The 12,212-nt window shown below is 39.6% G+C and overlaps 1 protein-coding gene across 2 annotated transcripts; it reads left to right on the plus strand.

Moving 5' to 3' along the window:
* Positions 1-1,673: 1,673 nt before the first annotated feature.
* On the plus strand, positions 1,674-12,012 carry LOC105439407 (zinc metalloproteinase nas-13-like). 2 transcript variants are annotated; one of them, XM_030984933.1, is made up of 11 exons: positions 1,674-1,802; positions 2,362-2,389; positions 3,560-3,637; positions 4,114-4,166; positions 5,166-5,277; positions 6,286-6,403; positions 6,864-7,042; positions 8,260-8,487; positions 9,649-9,786; positions 10,561-10,712; positions 11,857-12,012. In XM_030984933.1, the coding sequence occupies exons 3-11, from the start codon at positions 3,598-3,600 to the stop codon at positions 11,947-11,949; spliced, it is 1,113 nt and encodes a 370-aa protein (XP_030840793.1). In that variant the 5' UTR covers positions 1,674-1,802; positions 2,362-2,389; positions 3,560-3,597; the 3' UTR covers positions 11,950-12,012. The 2 variants fall into 2 exon arrangements, with proteins under 2 accessions (XP_030840793.1, XP_030840788.1); XM_030984928.1 differs by lacking the exons at positions 1,674-1,802; positions 2,362-2,389 and having other exon boundaries at positions 3,512-3,637.
* The last annotated feature ends 200 nt before the right edge of the window (positions 12,013-12,212 follow it).

Consider the following 12,212-nt stretch of genomic DNA (forward strand, 5'->3'; position numbering starts at 1 on the left):
AAAAAAAAAATATTATCATATTACCTGTAATGAATACTTTATACAAAGTTTTGGTAAATTTTGAAAATTTGCTGGATAGTGATTCTTTATAATTTTGATATACTTGGATGACCCAGTGGATGTATTATAAGCACTAGAAAATTTAGCCCCTAAAACTCTTCTGCTTTCGAGGAAAAATTGAATATCAAAATTTACCGGTGCTACCGGTAAATGTTGATACATTTCAAATAGCGCTTACGGCCATACAATGATAGCTGCGACCATGAAAATATCAGAATATGTAGATTTAATATGTAATTTCCAAACGGGAATAGCCAAACGGTCGATTTTTAGTCAAGAAACATTATTTTATGGCTTAATTAATATCTTCACCTTGAGAGGGAGCTATACAACATAAAGAGTTTATTATTTAAAATGTCATAACTTTAGACTCGATTTCAACCGCGACAACGATCACTGAATATTGTAGGATCGCATATGCTTCCAATATGTTCATTTGAACCAAATTCATGATCCCATACCAAAACTTTGTATTGCCTTTAAGACAGGTTCACACTGTACATAGGAAATACCGTTTATGGGCATTCCTTGAAACACATCAACAGCAACAACAACTTTATAGAACTTTAAAAAAAGAACCAAAACAAAAATAGAGAGAATCTAAGGGAAGGAAGAGGGACGTAAAGAAGTGACCTACCGAGATAGATTATCAGTGTTTAATCACCATAACCAAGAACTTGTTTTGCTTGTCATCGATGTCACAATCAAAACTAACAACAATCCCTGCATTGGGTTGAAGGTCATGGAGGCCTATGATTTACACAGGGGTTATTCCTTCTATTTTGTAAGGGGTGGGACACTTCTGATCATCCTGAAAATAACTAGAACCGTGTTAATTGATTCGTTTGACTTTTGACCATGCATCTACAAAAATTGACAGGACTGCACGTACTGATTCGTTTGACTTTTGAGGAATACGCATCCTCAAATTTACTAAAACCGCTCGTATTGATTGGTTTGACTTTGGAGCATGCGCAGTAGACAGGTGATGAAAAACGCCCATAGTGCTCACGTGACAACTTTCTCGGTCGCACTGGACATTTTTGATGGGAATCCAAATTCCAGGAATGATTTCCTCATCATTTAACTGGAAGATTTTATAGAGACTTTGGCTTGCATATGTTTCAGGAAATGTGTGGTTACAGTGGCGAAACTGTGGAAATTAAAATCTTCTATGAATCATAATTACTGAAATTTTCTTTCATAGTTTTGGACAACAATGGAAAACAAATGAAGTACTTAAACAAAATACACATTTGATAGTGATTTTGCCAGAGATTTTTCTAATTGCAAACAGTTATGATAGATCTATGAAAGTAAATGTCATATTTTATCATTATTATTATTATTATTATAACATTATTACTACTATTATAATATTATTATGATTTTTATCATAATTATTATTATCATCATTAACCAATAATACTAATATTCATATTAAATAATAATAGTATAATCATCACCATCAGCCCTTTTCTTCCTCCTCTCCCACTCCTTTTCGGACTGGTGTGGGGGGGGGGGGAGGGGCGGCAGTGCCCCCTCTCCACAAACAAAAAAAAAGAGCAGGAGAGGAATGAATACGCCACCGAAATGGACTAACTGTTATTGCTGTTATTCTTATAATCTTTTAACTTCAGACAACCACAACAACAGAAGTTCCCACGATAATAGATCCTGCCGATGCGTTAAACTTCAACATATCAGGAGACCTCAATGAAAATGGCGTACCGGTCTTTGCGGTAAGATTAAGTCCATTATTATTCGCTTATGAGCTATACTGGTGTATGTTGCCAAGGGGAGCCCCTCTTGCCTAAATTTCAACTTTCCAGTTTCTTATTATCGTGCAAACGAGCCGAGTGAGAGATAAACAAATATCGCTTTTTAAAAATTAAACAATCGCGCGCTTTGTTCTTGTGGCTTCTGGTAAACTGTCTGATTTCAGTTTTCAGTACTGATCTAATTGCCATTAATTCCGATGCATGCAAGACGAAAAACTATAGTATTAGTGTAATACTCCACCATCGAAAATCGAAAATACTCATTCGAGCACCTCGTTGTCCAAATGTTAGGATATATTTGGGCATCTCGCCGCCAGAATGTGAGAGCATTTGGGCATTTCACTGTCCAAATATGAGGTGCCCAAATATTATCATTTTCTAAATGACAAATAATACAAAATTACGTTAACCGTTTCTATCCCATTACAGCCCCATTACCATGAATATTTCAAGATTGCCTCAAGTTTAATGGAATAACCTGATATTTTGTTTTGAATTATTTCATACCTTTTGCAAACAGGTGGACCAACGTACGCCCACTAAAAAGGGTAAGTTTTTAACATAGATAAAGCAAAATAACAAAAGAACAGGCCTATAATATGAAACTATCACGCATATGAATGAGAGCTCGGTTTTCTAACTCGGTCATCGTGTACATGTATACGAGGTTAAAGGTCAGATCAATCCCGGAAATAAACGAGACAATAGGGAACGCCGATTAGTCACGTGGCCTAAAACATGACTCATTAATACCTCATATTATACGGAGGAAGATGCATTATTTTCGTTTCAACTCTTCCAGTAAAGGAAATGACACCAAAGCACAACAAACATAAACCCATGATGACCTCCATGGTTACCTCATCAACTCCTGACTTGGAGGCAATATTGAGGGGCGGACTTATGACTATTCTCCATGGTTACCTCAACACCTAACATGAATGACATATTGAGGGGCGGATCTATGACTATTCTCCATGGTTACCTCAACATCTAACATGAATGACATATTGAGGGGCGGATCTATGACTATCCTCCATGGTTACCTCAACACGACATAGGGGCGGATCTACATGTATGCCACTATCCGACATGTTAGAAGGGGCGGGCGGGGTATTTGTAATCCGCGAGTGTCTATTTTGTCGCCCCTATATGAGTTTATCCCTCGAAATCATATGAAAAATGAATTCGACTCCAGTGCTTCAAGACTAGCATCCACTCATTTGGAATAGGGAGGACGATGTATGAACGAAGAAGAAGATAAAAACAAAGGAGAAGAAGAAGAGAAGAAAGAGGAGAAGAAGGAGAAGAAGAAGAAGAAGAAGAAGAAGAAGAAGAAGAAGATGATGAAAAAGAAGAAGGATGAGAAGTAGAAGGAGAAGAAGGGGGAAGGGTTTATAGGTGTGTGTCACGGCCGTACATTTGTAGGTTCGAGCCCCGGCACTACCCCACTTTGTCAATACATTAGTCTACATTTGCCACTCTCCACCCAGGTGTTGAGTGGGTACCGGCTGAAAAGAATCTCTTTATTTCTGTGAGCACCGACATCGGTTGCCTTATGAGAGCCGGAGTAATAATCAATGGAGCGCTTTGTACACCTTGCGTGATATGAACGTGCTAAAAGACAAATGTGTGGATCATCATCTACTAAAAAAATAATAATAATAAATGAAAGGCGATGCTTAATATCCGCTTTTGTGAATCCCGTTTTTCCTCAGATCTTGAGACCTTCGGCACCTACAAGCAACCAGACTCCATGCAGGAGATAGGCAAGATCAATTCGGGCATCCTTTCGAGTAAGTACATGTAACTGGCCACTTCCATAATAATAATATCACGATTCAACCTTTGATATTGGATAATCGGTAGCCTGGACAGGTTGAATAAACTTTTTAAAAACACATTGGTTATCTCTTTCATCAATATAACAACGGATACTGTAATCACGACCAATGTCAACTTTCCACTATCAATCAAAATAACAGAGTGTCACTATTTGCCAAGCTGTGACAACAGAGGGAGCATTAGCAGTACGTGTCACCACGTATCGAAGCAACGGGGTAGATTACATATTAAACACAAATGCCTTTTCACCGATTTTTCTGGATAGATTATCTAATGTATTGTAGATAAGATGAATAGATAAAGGAGGAATAAGAGATTTATTGGAATGATCTAGCAAACCCATTGCGAGAGTATTGCTTTTGCATTTTGAAAATCCAATGTTCCAAATGGCTCTTTTAATATAAAATGTTATTTCTTTCTTTACCAGACGCGAGAGAACATCTACTGCAGTTTGATATCTGGGTACCTTACAATGTCACAGTAAGTATACAGGGCTCAAAAGAATATCACATTTCATGACTTAGGCCTATATAGGTTTATTATTAGAATCATGTCATTCTAAAAATATTATTATTATCCTCCGGTATGATATGACACACAATCAATCAAACTTGTGGTGAGCAGCAGCAAGATGACTGTCATAGTTTAAAAAAAATAACGTGTTAATGATTAGAAAATGTACTCGTAATTTCTTTCTTTTTCTGATAGTGACCTTTATGCTTATTTCCAAGTAATGCGCAGCTTTCTTTGGAGTTCCCCTAGCTCCATTTATTTATTTATTAGTTTATTTATTCATCTATTTGTTCATTTTGTTTCGAAACACCATTTTATTTTGCTTTGAACACTTTAACGCCCTTAATTTGATGGGAGAGAGTTGGCTTTATAGTCGTAAGCGTCTGCCTGTCAAATCAAAGATCATGGGTTCGAATCCAACCCAGGCAGATCCCCTGTTTCATAGACGATAGACGCAGGCAATTTTACAGTGGAAAACTCTCGGTACCTCGGATAGGACGATAATTGGAGGTCAAGTGAAGAGGAGATTTACCACATTTGCACGTTGAGAACCCATTGCACCTTTCGAATAAGAGCAGGGGAATCCGGTGTAGTGGTCCACCTGCACATCTCAATCAGCTAAATCGGGAGGAGGGACCCTAGGGTTACAATTATTCAGTTTCGCCTTTCAAGGGGGTGTTTCACAAAGATCGACTTTAAGTTGTAAATAACTATGGCAGGCCATTCATGTCACTAGTTCCTCGTAACCATTTCTGGCATTAGTTTCTCAAGGGACGTTTAAATCGTGGTCACAAATCTACAAAATTTACATTTATATCATCTAAAGATCATAATTCAGAGAGCAATGGTGAGAGCAACCAGTGGTATGACTGGCCTGCCATAGTTAAGTCCAACTTAAGTCTTTGTGAAACACTCCCACGCACACAATACTTAATTTTAATGAACTCTTTCGCTTCCAACCAACAGGAACACGGCGATCTAGAATTTGGTGCTACACTCAAGAAGCGAAATGCAGTCAGGAACCGATATTACCAGTGGACTGATAGGACGGTCTACTACTTCATCGATTATCAATTTGGTAATACAACTAATACATTAATTTAGTGGATAATTCTCCAGACGGGGAACCGCAGGGTACGGGATTCGAATCCCTTCCGCAGTGCTATACGTCCTTTGGCAAGGCACTATACTTAACCCATGTATAGTAAGTGGTTACCTGGTATAGGATTAATTCCTTGAATGCACTGTAATAATATCTAAAGTCCTTCGGACAATGTTCGAAGCGCCTAGAGACGTCCATCGTAATGTAATATCCGCTATATATACAAAAATGGTATATCATTATCATTATATTATTCATTAACGCATCATTTGGTAGTCGATATACATTTAAAAATGAGTAAATACTAGTAATCATTTCGTCTTACTTGTCCGGGATAGCCGCTCTTCCTGTGGTCCCGGTGATTTGTTATTATACCCGAATTGGCAAGGTACTCATTTCGTACACCTGGGTGTAGAGAGGCAAATATGGGCGAAACACCCTGCCCAAGGATGTAAGCACGATCAAGAATCGAACCCGGGACCTTACATAATAACCATTTTCTTCCGTTAGAGGAATATTCAACTCCATATACAAAGTGACTTTGAAGGGGGGGGGGGAATTGTGTAACAGTGAAAATTAAAAAGGTAATTGATTTTTAAAATTTGAGATCACGATAAGGAAATTTTATGAATCGACAATAAATTGACTCTGCAAAATTCCCGCCATGCCTTTTGTAAACCTTTCCTCGTATTGAACGTTGAGGGCTTCATATTAACTATAGCCTCGGTCTCAAATGCCGTTACGAACTGCTACGAACGCCGTACGAACGATTTTCAGACAATGCAAATTCGGGAAGACAATGGAAAAACAGGGAGATTCGTACGAAATTATCGTTCGCACGAACCTTTGTGACCGTAGCTTAAACTGAATTCCTGTTATCCAAGTATCTGCATGTGCTCGGTTTTCCGAAGTTGTATCTGACTGTCAGTTTTCTGAGTAATATGATCCACTCTCAGTTTTTTTTTTCTTCTTCTCTTCAATCAGACTCTGGTTCAAGATCCCGAATTATGGATGCCATTAATCGCTACCATGCTTACACCTGTCTTAACTTTGTGCAAAGGACGAACCAGCAAAACTACCTGCATATCGTACCAACAGAGGGGTAAGTTTGGCCCCAAACATCATGGCCCGTATTCACAAAGGAGGTTTGTCGACAAACCAAGGTTTATGTACGTCATATGACGCACGAAAACCAAGGTTTGTCGACAAACCTCCTTTGTGAATTCAGAGATCGCAGAATTACCTAACCCGATCGCAACTGTTTTCGAAAAATCAAGGACAAAGTCAATACCCATATAAATTATATTCGTATTAATACGTAGTAATATATCCGTATATCCGTGATTCAAAATAGAATAATCTTCTTGCTTGGTCGCTACGCTCGCTCACATGAGATACTATTCAAGTTGCAGGAGGACTGTAAACTGATTTTTAGACCGGAAACTTTGAGATTTCGACGTGAAATGTATGTGGAAATGTATGAGATATATTACAATTGAATCTCGATGAGACGAAGTTCAATGAAGGGCCATTTAAAACCTTCTCACGGATCTTTTTTGAAGGTGTTACTCTTCGGTAGGGATGCAGGGTGGAAGGCAGGTTGTCTCACTCGGTGGAACATGCACATACAACGTTGGCACCATCATCCACGAGTTCATGCACGCCCTCGGCTTCCAGCATGAGCAGTCTAGAGCGGACAGGGACTCCTACGTATGGATCTATTGGCAGAATATCATTCCAGGTATATGGTCGGCATTTTATGCCATGCAGATCGGTGTAAAAAAGATTGCCCTTTAATAATCACCCCCCCCCCCCATTTTGGGGGGATCCGTCAGAGGGCAAAAATCAGCCACCCAGCGATTGAACCCTATCATTCGAACAGCAAACAAAGATTTGCTCTCTGATCTCCTATCCCAAATTATAATTATTTTGGATGAGTGACCCCCTCCCTCAAAACAATAATACTAATTATAAATAAAAACAAATCAAAATAAAGACCGATCTTTCTAGGTTTATACAAAAATGGATCTTTAGGAAATTGATCTTTACGGCATAATCATACAAACTGAGGTAATGCTGATGAAGGATCTGCAGAGATAGAGCAGTTCCTTGTTAGAGCAAAATATGTGGGAGAAGAGAGAAAAGAGATGAGTGGAGTGGGGTTGGAAGACAATGCGAGGATGTTACATAGAGAAGTGCAAGAGGCGAAGGGTGTAGGAGGAAAAAAAAAGGGGGGGGGGGTGCAAATAGGAAGTAAAACAGGAGTAAGGCTTTTAAAAGGAAGAGCGGGAGGGGGTGGTCATGGATCGAGTTAGAAGAGATATATGTTTATCGAGGAGAGGAGGACGAGGAAGGGATGTAGCAGGAGGGTGGACAGAATAAATACAGAAGGAGGGGGGGGGGGGGGGAAAGAAAGATTGAATAATAGGGGAAAGACAATGATGACGATGACGATGATGACGATGCTGTCATGGAGTTTGAAGAGAAAGGAAAGGACTTGGGATGCAAAGTGTGGGGAAAGAAGAGGTGAAGGGAGGAGTAGAGGAAGAAAAGAGGGGTTCTAGGTTTGTGTGAAGAAAGATAGGATGGGTAATGGGAAAGAGGGATGGTGGGAAGGAGGAAGGATGAAGGGAGGATGAACGAAATAGCGAAACGGGACAGAACGAGGAAATTGAGGTTGAAGGGAAGAATGGCATAGATGAAGGAAGTTGACAGGGAAAGAACAGGGAAAGGAAGACAGTGCTGAAGAATAGATTTTGGATAAGACGAGGGGGGAGGGAGAGTGGAATGAATGAATGAATGATTGGTTGACTGAAAACAGATAAACAGGGAAACGGAGCTAAGATAGCAGACATTTCCATTAAAATACAAAGGTACCATCACTATGAATGCCAATTTCATATCTAATCTACGCTGACCCAAAATATCCTACTTTTTTTTCTCGCTTCTCTTCTCAAGGGATGGAATTCAATTTTAACAAGTTCGACGAGGCCGCGATCGACCACCTTCAAACGAGTTACGATTATTATTCGGTGATGCATTATCCACAGGACGCGTTCACCATTAACGGTCAACTTACTATCCAACCAAGCCAGGGAAACTATGCCATAGGAAACAAGAACGATTTTAGTGAGAACGATATATACAAGATCAACGCATACTACAACTGTGGAACTGGGGGTGGAGGTGAGAAGATACCAAAGAGCATGTGCCGTTCTGGATAAATGATATAATGTATATTATAATAATAATATATAATAATAATATGTTGTACTGTATATAGCGCATTTCCCAATAATGTCTCTATACGATGTAAGAAAGAGTAAGAAGGAAAGGTGGATAGAGTAACATAAGAAGTGTGAGATATGCTCAACACGCTTTCTCTCGTTAACATTGGAAAGTGTCTATTCACTGATCGATCAATTATTTTCCTATTATATATATATTATTGATTGATTTCTATATGTTTTGATTTTATGTTTATTATGATTAATATCATTATTTTTCATTGGGGGTGTGGGGGTTCTAACATTCATCTTCTACTTGTACCTCGCTTAAATTCATTCATTTATAATCGAGCCATGCATTAAACCTATTGCCACTACACAAGGGATTCATTGCAAATCGACTGGATTAAACAAAATGTTGGAAAACCCAGGGGAGGATCTAGCTTTTGCCAAAGGGGGGGGGGGGGTTGAACCAGAGGCGGATCCAGGATTTACCAAAGATCGCGCCGTTTTACTCTTTTACTTTTTTCTTCTTTTTCCCTATTTGTTTTCACTTGGCCGCTCAAGGAGGGGGGGGGGGGGTGGGGGGGGGGTTAAACCTCCGAAACCCCTAGATCCGCCCCTGAAACCAATTTTCCTATCATTCTTTGATGTCTAATGAATTCCAATCATCATTATTTTTTCAACATGAATGATCTTCTTTATTTTGTGTCACCTTTTAGAGGTAGAGGTGTCGTAGTCGAGTGGTTTAAGCATTTGACTTGCAATACAAAGGTCGTGGATTCGATCACCGACACGGCACTAATGTCTTTATGCGAGGCATTGATCTACATTTGCCACTCCATACCCCGGATAGAAATGGGGACCTGGTAGGACGACGAAAGTCTTTGTGTTACTCATTGCCATATGCCCTCACGATAACCATATGGTCGGATTATACTCCCCAGGTAGAGGAGATGGTGCACATTGTGCGTGAATGAATCCGATGACCCGGGTAATAGTATATGTAAAGCGGTTAGAGATGGTACTTCGTGTTAAGCGCTAGATAAATCCAAATTAATATTGTAATAACCAGAGGATAACTTTCCAATTCATTTTCCGTCTTTGTACTCACCTATAGGAGTCCCTAGTTGTACTGACAACAATAATGGGTGCTCATCCTGGGCCATTAGAGGTTACTGCTTCAGTCCGTCCTATCAGGACTACATGGCTACCACCTGCCGAGCAAGCTGTGGCATATGCAGTGCTGCACCTGATCGTGAGTCCCAACATGGTCCATCTTTTAAAGCCCCACTGCACTACTTAGAACTACTTGCGCCCTCTATATAGCAAAAAATGCACAATCGGTGACCATTGGTCCCCCATGATCCCCTTTTTTATGTTAATTGAGAGCTGATTTGATGAGATAACCACCTGTCAATGACCATGCAGGGAGGTCTAATCACTCCTGGCCAAACTAGTGCAGTGGGGCTTTAAATGAGTATAATCATAATTGGTCTTATTTACCCATACCAGAGTAGCCATTAAGTATTATTACTGCACTTCCTATGCCGAGGCACTGTACTTATTATTAAACTATAGCATAACCAAGTAGACATGTACACTTGGGTAAAGAGTGGCAAATGTAGATTAATATCTTGCCGAAGAACGTTAGTGCCGGCTGGGATTTGAACCCTCAACCCTTGGATTGAGAGTCAAGTGCATAAATAAAGACAACGACTACTTCACATAATCACCTGTTCATGATAGAGAGAGAGAGAGAGAGAGAGAGAGAGAGAGTGAGGGGGGGGGGGGGGGGGGGGGTGAGAGACGGGAGAATGGGTGAGAGGCTGCATGATGGGATGAGGACTTTTGTCATTGATGGTAACAACAACAAAACGCGTTTTCACCTTTATCAACATTATCATGTGATTGCTACCTGCATTACTTCTCTTAATATTCATCAAGGTGCGGCAGTTCCTTCTTCAATCCGAAATATCATGATGATTTGAGTTCTTCCTTTTCCCATTCGTTTTTTTTTCCAATGCTCTAGCAAGCCCAACTGAACCCACGGTCACTTGCCGGGACATGTTCATTCGTTGCCCCGAATGGCTAAGAAGGAGGAATGCGTCAACCCGCAGACCAAATCATGGATGCAAGGCAACTGTCCAGCCAGTTGCGGCAAGTGCACTGCAACCCCTGGCCGTAAGTATATAGAAACTGATTGATACATGTTGGATACTCCGTGTCCGTTATACACGGGGCGTCATTGCAATCGCGTCATTCACTTGCGCTAATATCGCGTGCGCCAGTAAATAAACGCAATGTTTGACGCATTCATTATATTTCCATTCATTTTTGGTCACGATGTCACTCTCCCATGGCAGGTTAAAGGCCGTGTCAGTCGCTGGCGCAGTACTGCGTCAGGAAAATATTGACGCCTCGTGTGCGCATGGGCATTGTAATCTTAACTTTAGGAAATTCACATTTGTAGCCACTAGACGTAGTCTGCAGCCTGAAGGGTAGTTTGGGGGGGGGGGGGGGGGGGGGTGTGAGGTTGAAAATAGAATGTGAGAAAGATGATGCTTTGGGCTAAATGAACGTTGTGTTATAGCACTTTAGATGAGGGCCCTGTTCCAAAAAATGTATAATCAATAATAGCTGGCAGCAGATTTATATAAAATTGCCAAAAGCCAATAAATTGCCACGATTTCAGTAGCCTATTACAATTATTGAAAATGATTGATAACTTTTTTTTAACAAATCATGGCCCAGATCATCAAATGAACATTGTACTGTTCAGGAGAAAAAGGATTGCGCACGCATTTGAACACGTTTTGTTAACTTGCGTGACAACCCTTTACTTTAGACCTGATTGAGTGACTCCCCTCCCCCTTCTCTGTCAGCAGTGGTCAGAGGATCCTATATCTACAACTGTATGCCATGCATATCTAATTCTGTTACATACATGTATATATGTTTCCACCATTTATACACGTAACGAAATTACCCATGACTTTCAATATTTTATTTCACCTGCATGTATTATACACAAATTTATATTCATACGTACAAATAGAACTGTAATTACGTTAACTTTTTATCTCTTAACGTCAATGATTTCCGAGTCATGGTTTTCAGATTTTGTTTATTGAATGTATTATAAAATCAATGTATCTACATGTACATCTCGGTATTCGTACTGTATCTGTTTTGCCCTAATAACTGATACTTTCATTATTGGAAAGTCTCGATCCTGCGTTATTTATATTTATTCTCAAGTATTTCTTTTTAGTGATCATCTTTTTTACAAGAAAGATGAATTAATTATTCTAAAAAACTCTTTCAGGTCCGTGTAAAGACGAGAAAAAGGAGTGTCCGGATGGGCAAGAAACAGGGAGTGTCTCACAAACACCGGACTTCATGCTGCAGAATTGTATGAGGAGCTGCGGGCATTGCGATAGGAATGGTGAGTGGAGGGGTAGAGTGCCATGATAATATGATAATAGTAATAAATAATAAGAATAAAAGTACTACTACTACTAACTACTACTCTTCTACAACTACTTCTACTACTACTACTACTACTACACTACTACTACTAACTAGTAGTATTGTTACCAATGATAATAATGATAATAAAAGTAATGGTAATAATAATATTAATAACAATAATGATAAGAATAATTATGATAATAATATAAT

Source organism: Strongylocentrotus purpuratus, unplaced genomic scaffold (assembly GCF_000002235.5).
Source record: "Strongylocentrotus purpuratus isolate Spur 01 unplaced genomic scaffold, Spur_5.0 spur5_contig_834, whole genome shotgun sequence".
NCBI lineage: Eukaryota > Metazoa > Echinodermata > Echinoidea > Camarodonta > Strongylocentrotidae > Strongylocentrotus > Strongylocentrotus purpuratus.